The sequence below is a fragment of the Grammomys surdaster genome, unplaced genomic scaffold, assembly GCF_004785775.1.
Source record: "Grammomys surdaster isolate TR1022 unplaced genomic scaffold, NIH_TR_1.0 66, whole genome shotgun sequence".
Taxonomy (NCBI): domain Eukaryota; kingdom Metazoa; phylum Chordata; class Mammalia; order Rodentia; family Muridae; genus Grammomys; species Grammomys surdaster.
This window is the reverse complement of record NW_021604568.1, coordinates 7,505,382-7,524,327: the sequence shown is the minus strand read 5'-3', so window position 1 is coordinate 7,524,327 and position 18,946 is coordinate 7,505,382. Positions and strand designations below refer to the sequence as shown.

General features: G+C 44.6%; 1 protein-coding gene across 1 annotated transcript in view; it reads left to right on the top strand.

Moving 5' to 3' along the window:
• The window catches only part of Cfap43 (cilia and flagella associated protein 43), an 85,397-nt gene that overhangs the window by 14,958 nt on the left and 51,493 nt on the right, over positions 1-18,946 (top strand). Inside the window, exons 6-10 of the mRNA XM_028776358.1 lie at positions 4,999-5,158; positions 8,117-8,184; positions 9,967-10,098; positions 12,601-12,717; positions 17,536-17,616. Coding sequence (XP_028632191.1) covers positions 4,999-5,158; positions 8,117-8,184; positions 9,967-10,098; positions 12,601-12,717; positions 17,536-17,616 — 558 coding nt within the window. The remainder of the gene's footprint in view (positions 1-4,998; positions 5,159-8,116; positions 8,185-9,966; positions 10,099-12,600; positions 12,718-17,535; positions 17,617-18,946) is intronic.

Sequence of the window (18,946 nt, the reverse complement as noted above, 5' to 3'; positions counted from 1 at the left end):
CCTCTTCCTTCTTCCTCCTCCTCCTCTTCTTCCTCTTCCTTCTTCCTTCTTCCTTCTTCTCCTTCTCCTCCTTCTTCTTCCCTTCCTTGCCCCTCCCCTCCCTCTTTCCCTGCCTCCCAAATCTGCAGGAATCCTAACATTTCATACTTCCCACTCAATAATGGGTCCAACATAAACCATTTAAAATCCAGGCAACTGCCTTTTGCCTTTGGAAGATGCTATGAAACCTTTTAAACCTCACTTAAATGCCTCTGTGTCATGGCCATGTAGTTGGCACAGGGGCTGAAGCTCAAATGTAAGGCCCTGGATGCCGCAGTGTGCCTCTGCTGTCAGACCAGTGCCTCCACTCTCAGACCAGAATGGGGGTGGGGTTCTAATGAGGACCTCCAGCTTCAGTGAGAGTCCCGGCCTAAGGTGAAATGGAGTAAGATGCCTGCTGTTGAGCTCCAGCCTCTGAGAGTGTGTGCCTGCACCCCTCACACACACACATACACATGCCCACACATGCACCTGCACACACACTCCACACACACAGTGACCTCCAGCCTCTGAGAGTGTGCACCCGTATCCACACACACACACACACATGCACACACACACCACACACACACCACAGAGACCTCCAGCTTCTAAGAGTGTGCACCTGCACCCCCACACACACACATATACACACATATGCATACACACACACACCACACAGAGAAAAGAATGCCTAGGCATGGAGTTGCTGTGTTAAACAAGGTTCTCGTAGAACATACATAGCTCCCTGTCATGAGGCTCTGTTCTGTGGATCTTTACCGCTTTCTGAAAGCAGAAACATGATGCTGTGTTTTATAACTCTACGTCATACATGCACACTGCTTGGAGTTTAGCTTAGAAATCTGATTTCCCAGTCATTTGCCCTTTCATTTTGCACACACACACACACACACACACACACACACACACACACACACAGAGGAAATAGATAAAGCACTGACTGACGAGTGATTGTCCGATGAGTGGAAGTACAGGCAGAGCTGGTCTCCCAAATGCCTCGATTTCACTCTTATCTTGAATGTCATTTCTTTGTTTCCTCAATTTTTTTTGAGTTTTTATTTCATGTACATGAGTATTTTATCTGCACGTATATCTGTGTGCTGTTAGGCGTGCACATGGAGGCCCAGAGAGGGCATCAGATTCCCCAGATCTGGGGTTACAGACAGTTGTGAGCTGCCATGTGGGCACTGGGAATTGAACTCAGATCCTCTGCAAGAACAGCCTGTGCTCATAACCGCTGAGCCCTCTCTCCAGCCTCCAGAATCATTTCTCGTGACTTGGGTACTAATGGCAAAGAAATCAATGATGACCTGATCTATGTAAGAGTCTCTAACATTGGCAAGCAGGGGACTTTTATGAGATTACAGACATTAAGTAATCTCATTATCTTTTTTTGTAGCTACCACCAGAATGGCACGCCGTAGGCCTTTAAATAGGCCCGAGACACATTATGCAAGTTATTTAGGGTATTAGAAAACTATCCAGTTGTGTGTGTGTGTAGAAAATCAAAAGCAGATGTTATCTGGGGAGAAACTGGATCCAACATAATGAATTTAAACTCAAGGGCCCAGTTTCTGTGTTCTGTCTACTGTTTCTTTTTTTCTTTTAAACAAAATTTCCTAAATATGAACCTCTTTGATGAACTCACATATTTCTCAGCATATTCGTGTTGTTACAGTCTTTGATGCAGTACGAAGTTGGGATCCAGTTTTCCATCTTTGAGCTTGACGCCATCAGAATGCTTGATGTTTGATCCTAGGGGCCTGAAAATGGAGGCCCAGTTGGCAAATGTTTTGAGACCCAATTACAGCACACCCCATTCCTTCTATAACTCAGAAGAGGAAATCAAGACATCTGTTCACACGATCCAGATTCCCCACATCTATTCTTAAATAACACCAAGTGCACTGTTAAAGACAAGAGTATGAAACCAAACTTACAAAAAATGGAAAAAAAATCCAATTGTAGTTTAACTTTCCACAGGCAAAAGCTTTCCAGATCTTAGTCCTCACGCTCCATTTCATACAAGATTCACTGGTATTGGGGGACCAGACTGGCGGCATTTGTTGGCGTTTGTTTTGCAACAGTTTTAGGGATTTTGTCTGTCTGTTTGTTTGTTTGTTTGTTCTTTAGACTTTTCAAACTGGGTGTAATACAAGCATTGGGTAGACAGGAGCAGGTGGATCAAAAGTACTCGGGTAACCTGGACTACACAGTGAGATCCTATCTCTAAGTAAGTACCCGGGTAGCCTGGGCCACAGTGAGATCCTAAGTACCTGGTTAACCTGGGCCACAGTGAGATCCTATCTCTAAATACGTAAGTTAGGTACACTTAACTGTGACAAAGAGTCTTTTTTTGTGATGTATAGTCTGTCAGAACCCATCAGAACCACACTAGAAGGTTTAAATACTGTACTTCAGTGAGTGTCTATTTGCCTGATGAGTCAGGTCTTGGGCAGATCCTGCAGAAAGGCCATTCATTGGTGACAGTCTAATCCCTTTGGTTGGTTAGTGGTACTTATTTTAAAAATTGGGAATGGGTGGGTGAGTAGTGACTATTCAGGTTTTAATTTCCTAACTGTCCAAGTCTGTGAAGACATAAAATAGGTCAGCCATACAGTTAAAGTCACTTTCCCCCTTTAAAATACCATCGTATCACATATTGCGACTTCCTCTGACTGACCACTGTGTTGGTAGGATTTCAAGGTCCACCTGAACAGCTAACCTCTCTTTCCTCTCCAGCCGTGGCTTTATGTAACCCACATGCCTGTCCCAGCCATTTCCTCTCTGCTTCCTGATTCTGCTGTCCCCTGATTTCTCTGTACATGACTGTCACACCAAGGAGAAACCAGACTGGGCTCACTGGCTGCCAGAGAACCAATAGCTAACAGGCATTCCTTGGAACGGGCACCGTCAGCGCTTATGTCAGTTGAGAACCTGGGAGGGATCGTTCATAAATTAAGAGAGCAATGTGTTATCTCTTGTCAGACAACTGAGCATTTACGAGGGGGGTGGCTGGCACACAGCGAGCCGTGTAGGACAGGAGACTGCTATGCATGTGGTTGGCAGGATGTCCCAGCGGCAGTCCCGGCTCCCACTTCACCTTCCTTCAGCATGCTTCACATTCAACTTTGCAACTAACTATTTTAATCTCTCTTCCCCTCAGTGGGTAAACTCCATAAGGGAAGGGAATTTTCTGTCATTCACTACCACATGTGGATAGTTGAAAAAAGACCAAACACTCCCTGAAAGTCGGTTAGAAGAATGAGCACCCGAGTAAAAGCAAGACATGGACACAGAATTTTTTTCCCCTTTGGGTTTTGGAGACAGGGTTTCTCTGTGTAGCCCTGGCTGTCCTAGAACTCAGTATGTAGACCAGACTGAGCTCAAACTCAGAGATTTCCCTGCCTCTACCTCCCAAGTGCTGGGATTAAAGGCATGCCCTACCACCCAGGAACATAAAAACGAAACTCTTAAAGAATCTAAACATGCCAGGAAATTAACCCCTATTTTGTTAACAAAGTTTATGTCAGTGGGTACAAGGATGCCAGAAGAAAACAAGGTACAATTATTAATCGTGTAGAACTACAGGAAGCTCAACAATACAGGAATAGTTACACACACACACATGTGTGCACACATGCACATACATGCACACTCACATCCACACACATGTGCATATCCACACATACCTGTGCACATCCATTTACATGTGTGCACACACACATTGGCATATACATGTACATATATGTACTTGCAGGTACACACACACACGTGCACTCATAAGCATGCACACTAGTACATTTCAGTAGTTACTTAGGAGGAGTCGGGTAAGGATGTGACTTGGAGGTAGAGTGCTTGTATAGCATGCAATAGCCCCCAACACTGCAAAAAGAAGGGAAAAGAAAGGGGGGAGATATTAGAAAGAGGGGGAAAAGGAGAAGGAGGAGAGAGAGAGAAGGAGGGAAAGGAGAGAGGGAGGGAGGGAGGGAGGGAGAGAGGGAGAGAGAGAGAGAGAGAGAGAGAGAGAGAGAGAGAGAGAGAGAGCATATTCTAGAATTCTGAATTCAAAGTCTAGTGGTGCAGGCAACATTTCTGAAGTATTTGTCAAGGCCACCTTGAGCTTCAGGGAGGAGAGTGTGTATGTCTGTTCAAGGCTTATTAGGAAGAGGCTCTGGAGTTGGGTGGTGTGCTGACAAGGGCCAGCCTCTCCGTGCTGAACACACGTGCTAAAGACTCTGAGAGAAGAGTCAATATCACCATCTAAGGCAAGCCTGAACAAATCACGGCCTACTTTTGTGGCCCAAGTCTAAGGATGGTTTTTACGATTTCAAGGGTCATGCAAAAGAAAACAAGGCGTTTACTCCATCAATGGGGCCCACTCAGCCTGAGAGATGCTCCCTAGGCTTTTATAGAAAACAACAACTTGCTTTAAACTTGGTCCAAACTGGTTTTAAAGCCCAAAGTCAACTTCTACTTGTGTTGTGATTCCTTGTGTGGAATCGAAGGCACATGGAGTGATCACGAACCAAATAAGAGGAGGCACAGCATCAGGCTAAAGGTTGCCTCTTTGCCTTTGAAAGTCGGCTAAGCAGAGGCCCCGAGCTCGCCTTTGCTAGTGACCCTTGCAAGACCAGAAGACAAGGATGCTAATGACAATCTTCCCTGAAAGGGATTGTTCCTGACCAAATAAGGACTCGAGATGCTGAAAGAGGCCACTAAGAAATAGTTACTAGGGTACTAATCAAATGTATTAGCAGAATGTATTAGCAGGAGAGCTTTGGTTGTTCACAGTGAATAAAGAATAGAGAGATAGAACTCTGATGTTGAAAATGAAAGACAGATGTGTTCATGCTGGCCGCTTGCTTTGTTTCTTTGAGACGATTCTTTTGGTGGGTGTTTCTGCGGCCCTCGACCATGATGGCCGTCCTAACACGTTGATACTACTCTCTCCCGAAGCCGAAAGATGATATTTATCCTCTGCTTCACCCAACTATGCACTGCTGGACTCCGTCAAGCGACCTGTACGTCGGGTGTGAAGAGGGTCACCTTCTGATGATTAACACAGAAACCTTGAAGGTTACCGTGCTCCAGAAGGCAGAGGAGTTTCCACTACCTGGTAAGAAACTGCTCTGCTCCAGAGTCCAGAAGTACAGCTGTGGGGTTAGCTTTGTATATCCTTCAAGATGGTGGTTTGGGGGTCCCTGATTTTCCCCCTTTCTTAGAGATATCCTAGGGCTTCCTTAAGTTTGATTCTCTGTTAGCAAGTCCTGTGGATACACCTTGTGGCTACTCACTGTTTACAAAGTGTTAATCAGATCCTGGTGTGAGGATACCAAAAGATGTCACTTTAATATATTCACGTCACACCACAAGAAGATACACCTGTACCTTCACAACACACAAGATTTACAGAACACCCTCAACTTCATGGGCCAGTAAAACATCTCAGCAAGTTAAGGTACTTGCCAGCAATCCAGGCTTGATCCCCAGAATCCCCACAGGCAGATGGAGAGAACCTCCTGAGTTCCACATACAAACTGTCGCACGTGTACCCTCCCCTCCCACCACACATAATCTCAAAACAAACAAGCTCAGATTCTTGTGAGGGTGGGGCTGACACCAGAGTCTGGGGAATGAGGGAGGCCTCGGACTCCCAAGTTTTGATCTCCGCTCCGGTAACCTTCTCTATTCCGCTGAGTCAGCTGATCATGTCCCTTTCTGTCCCCATTCCCTTTCAAGCCCCCTTTCTGTGACAGTTACCCCTTTTAGTGTGCCATGCCTCAAGCCCTCTTTTGTGTCGTTTATTTCAAGGAGGACCTTATCGGCTCTCCCTTATTTCCAGTATCCATTCTTGGTTCCATCAGACATGGCCAATGTAAGGCCTGGACCACAGGAACCCAACCCTGCCCAAGAATGGGCTCTGGAGAGGGATCTTCTCCAGAGCCAGCTACTCAAACCTGCATCCTAAACTCTCCAGGTCGTCTTTCCACACGTTGATTTTTGCAACAAACCTTCTGACGTGAATCTACATCCAATCCAAAGCAAGCAGCTTGCTAAGGTCAAATTGCTCATGCTTAACACCCAACTTGGGGGTCTCTGCTGTCCTGAGGTCCTGACTCCTGCCTCTGACATCATTTTCCATTGGCCCCAGGATGAGTCTTTACTAAGCATTGTTCTTTGCTGGCGATTCACAGATCTGCCTCCTGACTCATTTTCTTGCCTCTCTTCCTCTCCATCTCACCCAGGTTCTGACTCACTCCCTCTTGCAAATGTTCCATAACCTCAGTATCTTTCATGCAATCCCTCTCCCAGTCTCCCATACTCACTTCCTTGGCAAAGCATTTCCACACACTCCTTTGTGTTGTGACTGGCCTCCAGCCCTGTTCCTCTCTGCAGAGAATCTACAGCGCTGTTACCTGGACGCTTTCCAAGAGCAAGCCTCTGTCAGCTCCTTCCCTTAGGGCCTCCATTTGAACTTGTTAAAACTTCTTTTTTATCATTCCTGTACTCTCTTGCTGCCTTTTAAGGTTACCTTTGTGAGGTATATCCATTTCCTTCTTGTCCGCTTCTGTGTGGAACCTTACCCAGCCCCACCTCGACCTTCAGATGGATTAGGTGCCCACACTAGAACACTGTGTGCTCCATGACTCAACTGGAGCCTCACCCTGAGCTAGCACAGTGGCCTCAAACCTCTCTCCTCTACTGCTTATCAGTTGTTTGACTCTGTTTAATCTTAGTACAGAATCACATGGCCTCTGCAAGCACTTGCAGAATGAACTATATAACAAATGCCTCTCCTTCAGAATACCCATCACATTTCCAATGTATTTTACACAACTGGGCTTAATCACTGTTCACAATTTCTTTCCTGTATACTCTTTTTTGCAGTTGTATTATAAATGCTTTTAAATACGCATTTATCAGTTGGGTGTGGTGGCACAAGAGTCTGTAACCACAGCTCTCAGGAGGCTGAGGCAGGTGGATTAGGCATTTGAAACCAGCCTGGACTACACACACACACACACACACACACACACACACACTTTTTGAAGACAAATGCATGTTTTTCAAGTGCCATCAAAATGTGGAAGGGAGTGGCCAAGAGACAACAGAGATAACCTATATAAAAACAAGTACAATGTCACATCATTTCCATCCTCTAGGGACATTGATATTATTAAATACAGGTTGACAAATAGCCTTAGCCTCAGTCTGAGAGTATAAAGACATCTCCTAAGTGAGGATGTAGACAATCAGAAGTGTGCTTTGGCAGATTAATTTGGCCATGGTTAAGGGAGGGAGATCTTTACAATAGGTGTAAGCAGCCTCTTTTCCAGGCCTGGATTCTCACAACTCCAGGAGCAGCTGTATTTCAAATGTTATCCCTTTTCCTGGTTCCCCCTCCCCCAAACGTCCTATCCCATCCTCCCTCCCCCTGCTTCTCTGAAGGTGTTCCCCTACCTACCCACCCACTTCCACCTCCCCACCCTAGCATTCCCCTACACTGGGTCATCTAACCTTCAGACCAAGGACCTCTCCTCCCATTGAGGCACGACAAGGCCATCCTCTGCTACATATGTGGCTGGAACCATGGGTCCCTCTATGTGTACTTTTGGTTGGTGGTTTAGTCCGTGGGAGCTCTGGGGGGCCTGGTTGGTTGATATTGTTGCAAACCCCTTTAGCTCCTTCAGTCCTTTCTCTAACTCCTCCACTGGGGGTCCTGTGCTCAATCCAATGATTGGCTGTGAGCATCTGCCTCTGTATTTGTCAGGCTCTGGCAGAGCACCTCAGGAGACAGTCAGAGTCAGAAAGCACTTCTTGGCATCCACAATAGTGCCTGCGTTTGGTGGTGACTGTATATGGGATGGATCCCCAGGTGGGGCAGTCTCTTGCCAGTCTTTCCTTCAGTCTCTGCTCCACACTAAACCGAGTCCATGTTGGGTGCTCTAGACCTCCAGTGCAGCTTGCCTCCTTTCTATGGCCACTCGTCCCCGTACAGCTCTTGCTGCCTCGTGCGCGTTGCTGCTCTTTTGATGACGTCATCTACATTCTCTTGTTTGTTCTTTTCCCAAAGATGGAGCCCAGCTGATCAACCCGCTCACACTGGCATACCAAAAGGACGGCGTACTTGCTTCTGGAATTGTAATGTATTCCATTGCTCGGAATCCCTCACTTCATAAAAAAAAAGCAGCCCCCCCCCCCCCCGCCACCATTTTTGTCCTTGAGCCATATCCTGTCCTGTCGGGTTCTTTCAGATTAGCAATTCCAACAGTTTCCTTGTTGAATGCTATGATAAAAAGTTTACTAGGGCAACTTCCCACTACATGCAAAAGAAAAGAAAAAAAGAAGACAGGTAATGAATGATCGTGTCCGTGTTGTTGCAAACAAACAAAAGTGGGCTTTAGAAACTTGCTGCCGTCCCTCCTACCAGGGGGGAGAACACCCAATTGTCTTCACCCCAGCCCGTGCCTGTTTCTACGGTAATGAATTAGGCTGTCAGAAATGAACTTGGATCTTTTGTCTGTTAGAGCGGATAAGGAAATTCAGTATTACCCGTCTCCATTCACTTGAGCAGATGGGGCTAGCCACAGGTTGTACCAGGCACCATTCAGAGTGTATTATTAACCCTCACAACTTGGTCAGGTAGAAGTCTGACATGCTCCCCATACCAGTGAAAGTACCATGTCTCATGACAGTCATTGGAAAGTGAACCTGGGACGTCACACCCCAGGGACTAAGCTTTTATCCTCTAGAGCACACATTTCCAGGAAGTTTCAAGCGGGGGGCAGACCACACGTCTCCACGTGGCTGCGATCCGTGCCATCAAGGTTAAGATTGGTGACAGCATTACATCAAAACCTCAGGTCTCGGTGAAGCTGTCCCTAGTCAACTGTCATCTTTGTCTGTCAGTCTCACTGCCATTGGTCTTCCTGAGTCCAGTGAGGCGGTGACATCAGGATGGAAGATTCCATCATTGGGATGAACTCGGTTCCATCAAGCAGAAGCTACCGTGAGCCTCTAAGCTTACCCTCCACTTGTATTTTCCTTCCTGGAGTTTTCAAGAGAAAAGCTCCTCCCATGTCTTACGTTTAGTCTGCACTTGTGACCTTTAAGGTTCTCGTCTGTGCTAATGAGGGATGGAGAATGGTCAGGAGCTTGAGGAAAGCACCAAAAGAAGTCACATTTCTTAGATGCCTGATTTAGTTCCAGTGGGGTTCCATGTAGCGAGTGATGGCTACCTCCCCCATCCCAGCCTCTTAACTATTGTAGAAATAACTCCCATTCCACTTGAGACTCATTTGATTAAGTCTATTTCTCAGCATCCAGCTGGCCAGCCCATTTTTATTGAACATCTGCCTTGTTCTAGCACTGTATCAGGGGCTGGAGAAGAGACCATGACATAAATAAAAAGCACAACTCTACTTTGGTGTCACACAGGTGGCTAAAGAATTTACATAATAATGGTCTAAAAACACACTGAAGACTAATAACCTTTTATTTTTTTAAATATTATTTATCTAATGTATATGTGTACACTATAGCTGTCTTCAGACACACCAGAAGAGGGCATCAGATCCTATTACAGATGGTTGTGAGCCACCATGTGGTTGCTGGGAATTGAACTCACAACCTCTGGAAGAGCAGTCGGTGCTCTTAACTGCTGAACCATCTCTCCAGCCCTCTTTTAAATGAGGACAGTTAGCACTCAAGCCATACAAACCCTGCCTCCTTTGTCCTGCTTTCTGCATAATGAACTACATGGTTAAAAGCAGTCTGAGTTAAAGGTAACAGCATTCCAGGTGTAGACAGATTCGGAGTCTCACACAGGAGCAGTCCATGAGCCTCGACTTGTCTGACGTCAAACGTGCTCTATACTTTGGCAAACACCGACTTTGTGTCTGTCTCACTGTGTTCGGTCTGCAGGATGGTGTGATATACTCCTTCATCATCAAAGATTCAAAGTACCAAGTGAAGACCTTTCTTGAGTTTGATGGGCCAGTGGCACATCTGGTGTTCTCTCCTAGTTACAAAATGCTGCTGATTCAAACAGACAAGGTATGTTAGATAGAGATTTCTTGATACACAATCTTCAGACACCATCAGTGCATGATGGGAAAAAAGAAAGGGTCATGTATGGGTAATGATTCTCTTCACATCAGCACTTTCTCTACTGCACATGGAAAGCACCTTGAACAAAGGCCTAAATTAAAAGTAGATGCTTGACACTACATACACCCCAACAGAGGAGGGCGAGAGTTCAAATCCAGGGTCTTCCATGACCCACCCCAGAGGGCTCGCCTTCCATGTCTCTTGGCTCTGTTTCCCCTTTGCTGCCTCTATTTTCTTGCAAACTTTCCCCTTCTGGTACTTAGAGCCTTCCGCTACTCCTGCTTATATTTCTGTTCTATTGGTAACTTTGGAAGAAAGTCACCAACGATAAAATAAAAATGTCCTGAAATTGATGCAGTGTATTAACTTGGTCACCCAGCCACCTGTATTGGCCAGGCCAATCAGATATCTACCCTTGCAGTTTGTTTATACTCAGCCTACCCAGATATGAATTCTGTATGAAAAGAAGGTTGAAGAATCAATGCATAGTTAAACAATGACTCTCTGAGCTATACAGTTAGGAAGACCCCCTGGTTAATAAAATGACTCCCAGATGTCAAGATTAGCAGTCATTTTATTGGTAGGCAAGAACGGTGGGCACATTGCAAATAAAATTAAATATTTTGGTTTTATATATGGAAAGTCTTAAGTTTCTGGTAATTACCAGAAGTCAAAACAATGGTACTTTGTTTTATAAATAAATGGGAAAACTAAAAGATATCTGTTGCAAAGAAGAAACTATATTTTGAAAGTATCCTAATAGAAAAAGAAAACAGCCAAACAAAACTACTAAAACACACACACAAAAAAAAAAAAACATAACTAAGGAGACACTAAATGAACATACCTGGGGGCTGCTGAGGTGGCTCATAGTTAAGAGCACCCGTTGCTCTTCCAGAAGGCCCATGATGGATTCCCAACACCCACACAGCAGCTCACAACCATCTGTAACCCCATTCCCAGGATGTCAGATCTCTCTGCTGGGCTCCATGAGAACCGGGCATGCATGTGGCACATGGACACACATGTAGGCGCAACACTCATGCACATGAAATAAAAACGGCACCAGCCACTCAAGCAGTGCACACACATGTATGTAGACAAAACACCCATTTCTTCAAAAAGGTTAAAAAGTTAAATGAACATACTTGACATGGAAGATAGATGAAGAAGTTATTAAGAATGCTGCCGGGAAAACCAGAATGGAAGGAAGAGCAGAAGGAAGGATAAGAGGTGTGAATTACGCACCGACAAAACCTAGCATGTTGGACTGAAATCCTAGAGACGTAGGCAGAGGCAAGGCTTCAGAGGATACCACCTCACAGAACTGATTAAATAAAGTCCGCAGATATAAGAGGCAGTATAAGTCCCAGGGGGAGCAGCATGGCACCCACACTTATAGTTCCCAAGACGAATCCTTTGAAAAACAGACATAGCCTTTTTCAGAAGTTACATGAGTTAAGAAGAGGAAAAATACTCTGAATACATGCTCAGACACTCTAACACCGGAGTGTACCAGCAGCAGGCTATTATTACCTGAGAAAACACTTTAAAACTGTCCTTTGGTCCGGGCAATGGTGGTGCACGCCTTTAATCCTAGCACTTGGGAGGCAGAGGTAGGCAGATTTCTGTGTTCGAGGCCAGCCTGGTCTACAGAGTGAGTTCCAGGACAGCCAGGGCTATACAGAGAAACCCTGTCTTGAAAAATAAAAACAAAACAAAAACAAAAAAAGTACTTCTGTAGGGCCCAGGGGGAAAGATGCCAACTAGAAGGCCGGAAAAAAATCCAAAGAAGCAAACCTTTTGCTGTGAAGCAAAAGCTTCAAGGTCCAGGGAGATGGCAGCAAATGAGTGACCGTGTGTATCATTCAGGCGCAAACGGGAAGGAATCTAGTGGTGCTCTGTTGACATCAGAGGAATACATCCTCATGGTGAAAGTCATACAGAAATAAAATCCCTTGTTTTCAGATGACAGAATATGAAATTTGTGACATTTTAATAGTCTTCTCTACATGTCTGGTGGAGTGAACTATGTAGTCTCAGCCTGTATGAGGGAATGAATAATGTATCTTTTGGCATAGCAGCCGATACAAACTGAACATTTATCTCAACCACTCAGAGCCCAAGGTGCCGTCTCATTGGGACTAAAAGCCCAAAGCACCATGCCTTCAATGACCCTTCACAGCGTAGGTTCTGTACCCCATCCCTGGTCTCTCTCCCACACGCGTGTCTCTTGCTGTACCTGCTCATTTGTCGAGTCTTACCCTCACTTAAATCAACAAATAAGATTTCTATATTTTAAGGTCCTCTGGGACTTTGTTTAAGTCTGTGATTTCCCTTCACCTGGTCCCAAACAGTGTGTTGCACACAGTGGCCGCTAAACAAGTATTTGGTGACTTAATGACATGTGCCATAAAAATGTTTTCTTTCTTTGTGTGGCCTTTTTAGGGGTCTGTTTATATCTACACGTTTGGTGCAGAGCCGGTTCTCGATAAAGTGCTTGATGCCTGTGATGGGAAAGTCCAGGCCGTCAGCTTCATCACACCTGGGACCAAATACTTCCTGGTGAGAGACAGTGTACTGGGTGGGACATGGTGGGATTCAAGTTGTATTTCAAGGTTTAAATTCCCATCCATATGTATTGGGGTATCTTTAGACCAACCCTTTGAAAAGCCAAATTTTTCAAAATCACCTTCAAAGAAAGAGATACGCTGAAAGCCCTATATCAAAGAAGTTGGGTTAATAATAACACTCCAAAAACGGGAGTTCCAGGCCCCAAAACAGGAGTCCCAGGCTGGGATGGGTTGTCTGGTGAATTCCATTAAACATTTAAGGAAAAAAAAATAATACCAATTTTCCACAATACCATTTTAAAGTTAGAAGCAGAAGGAATCCTTCCCGGCTCCTTCTCTGATGCCATTCTCTGAGCTAAGCTAGACAAAACACAAGAAAAGGAAACTGCAAACAGCACCTCCCCTGACGCAGACAAGACACCCTCTGTTAAATGCTAGCAACACACAAGAACAATTACAAGCCTTAACCGAGCGTGATTTATTTCCGCATATGCAGTACTGAAACTGATTCCACATTAGCCAGCCAATGAATGTAATCCACCGTAATACAACTCAACAACATCTGTTACCTGCTTCTAATAAAAACACTCGGAAAACAGAGTAGAGCTGCTCACCGTAGTAGGAATAGCTACAAAATGCCTAATTCCTCATCAATATCACTCTGGAAGTCTGAGCTCATACAGTAAGTTTGTTTTTGTTTGTTTGTTTGGGTTTTTTTTGTAAAAGGTATACAGATTGGAAAGAAATAAAGCAGCCTCTGTTCTCTGGTGTCAAAATTGACATCATTAAAAAAAAAAAATCACAATCGCATCAGCAAACGCCCCTAGTGTTGGGGTGACCGTGGCAAAGGTGTAGGACAAACGGTTAAAACACAAAACATGAATTGTTTTCTTACATTACCAGTAGTGAGCAATTGCAATTTCAAATTAAAAATACTTCTTCCAGTCGCACCAACAAACCGAACTAGGTATACATAACCAAAGAGAAGTGGGGGCTCCATGGGTAAAGCCATAAAACTAGCGAAGGAACTAAAACGGTTATCTCTCCCCCAAAAGTCTTTATTGACCCAATTACATGTTAAATCACAAAGTATTCCACTTTTCCTTCAAGATGAGGTATCTATCTGTAGACGAGGCTGGTCTTGAACTCTGATATCTGCCTGGCTCTGCTTCCAAGTGCAGGTATTAAAGGCTGTCCGGCTAAATATTAGCCAAAAACTTCTGCTTGCTTCCAGGGCGGGGTTCTTTCACTGCATTTTTCCAACCTAGTGTAGACCAAATCATAGATGACGGCCCCTTCATTAGTTACATGGCTCTTTAAAAAAAAATGAAAGAAATCTAAATACTTAGCAATGCTAGAACTGCCCAGAGGCATCTCTAATCCCCTCCCCTTTTTTAAAAAAAAAGATTTATTTATTTATCTTATGTATGTGAGTACACTGTGTTCAGACACACTAGAAGAGTGCATTAGATCCCATTACAGATGGTTGTGAGCCACCATGTGGTTGCTGGGAATTGAACTCACAACCTCTGGAAGAACAGTCAGTGCTCTTAACCACTGAGCCATCTCTCCAGCCCTGGCATCTCTAATCCTTAAGTAATCCCATTTTTCAAAGAGCCCAGGCATGTGTGCATCAGGCCCCATGCTCTGTAGTACTAAGGTCATCTTCAGCACACTCTTCCTCCTTCACGGTCTCCAAGACCAGCATCAATATACGATGGGAAAGGGAACCAGAGGGTTAAAACGATGACCTTAATCTATGGCAAGCTGTCACCCTGACATGGATAACAAGCTGAAGTTTTATTGAAATGTCGCCTCTCCCGAAACTGAGCTCAGACTTAGTCTAAGTTCAGCCGAAATATCAATGATATTTTGGAAAAAAATGATTGAATATAAAATTTGTGTGGCAACACAAAAACAATCAATATCCTATGGAAGGAGGCATCAGCGAGGTATTGAGAAATAAATATGGCCAAGCCGATGCTACAGTAATAAAGACTGGTGCTGGTGAGAGAATAAAATAATAGATAACTGTAATAGAGAACAGAGCCCGCAGATAAACTCACGGGAATATAATCAAACAATCTTTTGGAGTTTTAAGCTTTCTTTTGAGAAAGGATCTTGCTGAGCTGCGCAGGCTGGCCTTGAACTTACAGACTTCATTCCTCCACTCCCCAAAGTTCTAGGATTCTAGGTAAGTACTACCGCCACGCCTAGCACAGTAAACTGACATGTGACAAAGTAGCAAGGACAATTCAGCGAAAGTACTATCTTCTTTTCATCAAATGGTGCTGGAACGACTAATTCCTGCATGAGTGTAACTTTCCACATGCGCACCCACCGTGACAGGTGCAGACTCACGCGTACGAACACAAATGGAAGCCAAATATTTTGAACCTGGATGCAAACTGTATACATTCCAAAAAAAAAAAAAAATCAAAACTGATTGTAGAGAACTGTAAAAACAAAATTATAAAGTTATTAAAAGACGATGATAAAAATCCAAGTTCTCTTGGGCTTAATGGTAAAGTCTAACTCCAGTACCAAATACAACCTGCGGAGACGGATAAATCAGCGGGAAACATTTGACTGGAACCTCTGCTCTGTGAAACACCTCCAGAGTAGAAAGCCCTAAGCATATCCTCTGCTAAGAGAAGAAAAAGGCAAACCACAGACTCTGCAGGAGGTGTAGCTGACAAAGGACAGGGGACCCAGATCTGCAGAAAGCATGGGGGATTCAAGAATAAGAAAGTGAACGATCTCAGAAATAAGGGGGAGGGGGAGTATGAATAGACTCCACACAAAGAAGGCATATGGACAGAAAATAAGTATATGAAAAGATGCTGTAGACATGTGTCCTTAGGAAATTGTGGCTGAGATGCCCCTGGCTTTTTAGAACGTCTCAGATCTAAAGGGTTGGCAGTAACAGAGGCTGCAGTAGAGCAGCCGAAGCTCGAAGTGCTCGTCTGTTAAACAGAGGTATGGCCAATTTGGAAGATGGTTCGTCAGCTTCTTTTAAAACCAAACAGTCGCCATATGCTCCGGCGGTTATAATCCTTAGTATTTATCCAAGTGGGCTGGAAAACATAATGCTGTCCAATGAGCTGCCTGTAATGTTTCAGCAGCATTGTTCATAACGGCCCAAGCTTGGAAAACGGCTGAGTTGTCCATCCATCCTCAGTGAACGCAGAGACCGTGGCACAGTCATGCGGTGTGCCCTTGGTCAGTAAGAAAAACGAAATGAAGCTGTCAGGCCACCACAAGACTGGGACGGATCGTAAATGCACAGTGCTAAGTGACGGAAGCCAGTGTGGAAAAGCCTACATGCTGTGTGAATCTAACAGAATATTCTGGAATAGGCAAAGCCAGTAAAACAGATGAGTGGTTGTCAGGGGCATGGGGAGGGAGGCAGGAACGGACAAGAGGAGATTTTTAAGGCGGAGAAACTGTGCATGTGTGTCACTACAAACTCATCAAAATGATCAGAATGAGCAACACAGAGATCAAAGGAGCCCCAATGTAAATATAGACGTTAGCCAGTAGCTGTGTCAGTGTGGACTTAGATGCTGTAGCCCGTGTCCAGAGCTGGTGCAAGCTGCTAACAGTGGAGAACTGTGGGAGGTGTTGGGGGGGCATCTATTGTACTTTCTGCTCCAAAACCTCTACAGTCCTAAAAATGTTCTAAAAGTAAAATGATTTTAAAACAGCAATATATAATTTCCCGTCTCTAGGCTTCGTCATTATCATTGGGTGATAATCCCATTGAATTTCTAGGGGCTTTTTCTGTGAAGTATGACTGTGGGGGAGTGTTTATTTTTGTGTGTGTGTGGGTGTTTTTCCTGCATGTATGATTGTGCACACCTATGTGCTTGGTGCATACAGAAGCCAAAGAGTGCATCAGATCCCCTGGAACTGGAGTGCAGAGGGTTGTAAACTGCCCTGTGGACACTGGGAATCAAGCCTTAGTTCTCTAGAAGAGCAGATGGTGTTCTGAACCATTGGGCTGTTTGTATGTCTAGTCTCTCACTTCACTGTTCCTAAGTTATTACATTACTTAAATCCTTTTCAAGATAATCCATTTTATTTCTTAGTTTTTGGTTGCTTGTTTGTTTTGTTTTGTTTTGTTTTGTTTTGTTTTGGAGACAGGATTTCCTCTGTAGCCCTGGCTGTCCTGGAACTTGCTCTGTAGATCAGGCTGGCCTTAAACTCACAAAGATCTTTCTCTGCCTCCCAAATGCTGGGATTAAAGGCATGTGCTACCACTGCCTGGCTATGTTTTACATCTTTATTATTTATTATGCATTGTGTGTGTGTGTGTGTGTGTGTGTGTGTGTGTGTGTGTGAGTGAGAGAGAGAGAGGGGGGGGGGATTAACTTGGGGGAGTTGGTTCTCTTTATCTACCACCTGGATCAAATTCAGGTCGTCAGGTTTGGTAGCAAGTGCCTTTACCCACTGACTGTATCTATACTTTGTAGCCCTGACCGGCAGGGAACTCAGCATATAGACCAGGTTGGCTTCAAACTCACAGTGACCCTTGTCCTCTGCCTCCTACATGCTAAAGATCATTGTTTTAAAAAAACATAGAAGCAGCCCAGGTGTGATAGTTTGAGCCTGCAACCCTAACACAATTAATCCTGCCACAATGTAATCCTTCAGAAAAGAAGAGTGGTGTTGAATGTATAAATGGCTAATAACCTATAGAAACAGTGTAGCTTCTCATCACCCCCCAGGTGAGCATGCTAGCCGATCATCACCCGCTTCCATAGCAGGGTCTAACCATCCATTCAGTGTACCTGTCTTCCTCTTACAGACCCTCACAAGTTCGGGGGAAGTTTCCATTTTATCGATAGAAGACTGTACTTGTACAGGCAGGATTTGCCTGAGGACTCAGGTAAGTGTGCCTGAGAAATCTTTCCGCCTCTGCTCGCCTTTCAGTGTTCACATCCAGCAGTTTTTGGAAATCCTCCCTACTGTGTTGGTTCACAGACAGAAGTAGAGTTTAAGAAGTCCTGATTTAGTCATACCCACCTGGCACAGTGCCAAGCTCACGTCATGGTACCAGAGAAGGGAACCAGAGGCCTCAAAGAGTATCTCCTAATGGAGCAATCCCCGTGAATAAGAGGACAGTCGATGCTACTTGACAAAAGCTCAGCCCTTAAAGAGGGATCCCTCTGAGGGACCCTCTCTGAGCCCTAAAAATAATGGGACGGGGGTTTCTCAGTGGGTATCCAAGGCTTTCATAGAAGGATGACGTCTGGGTGCAAACACCCATGACATCTTTCTCAATATGCCATTGCCTCTGCATAATCCACAATACATTCTGCACAAAATAATGTAAAAAAAAAACCTGTAAAGACCTAAACAGTAATAGTGCTGGATTTTTTTTTCCTTTGCACCTTAGAAGGTAGGGAAATTGCAGTCCTTCTCTCCCACAAATTAAAAATCTCAATCATAAAATACTTATACCAATTATAAAAGGCATGACACTAAGCAAGTACCGTGCCATATAATATAACAAGTTGCAAAATATAAATGGGACCTTCCCGAAAAGTAACAATATAAAGTCTTGTCTAAAAGGCCACAAAATATGTAACACCACATAATCTGTATGACAAAGGCTTGTATGTATCAATTTCTATTAGAATTTCTAGAACTAAACAGTTATCACATACCCATTAGACTTATCTGAGATCAGGTCTCTGAAAACAAGAGGCAAGTGTGTAACAAAAACCCCAGGGGACTGTATAACCAGGACTTAACCAGTTCCCCTTGGACAAGGCCAGAATACAGTCACTGTCTGGGCCAGCCTTCACTGAGCTCCAAACCAGGCCTGATACATGGTTGTGGTCCAGCCTGTGCTTGGAGACACATGAGTCTTTCTTTATGGTGGATCCCACTGCACTTCAGGGAAACGATCATTGGACAGACCCAGTGATGCTGAGGGCAAATATCTCTGCCTCTGCTGTAGTTGCTCTCTGTGAACACTAGAGGCAGTGCTCTCAAGGAGGTCAACCTAGCACCCACAGTGCTACAGCTTCACTTGACTAAGATGACATAAGCCTCGCTTGGCTACTGCTACTTAAGAGTAGCTCACTATAGCTCTAGAGAAGAGAATTTTAATTGATAATTGGGGAAGCATCACACAACGCACGCACACGCACACGCACACGCACACGCACACGCACACGCACACGCACACGCACACGCACACGCACACGCAC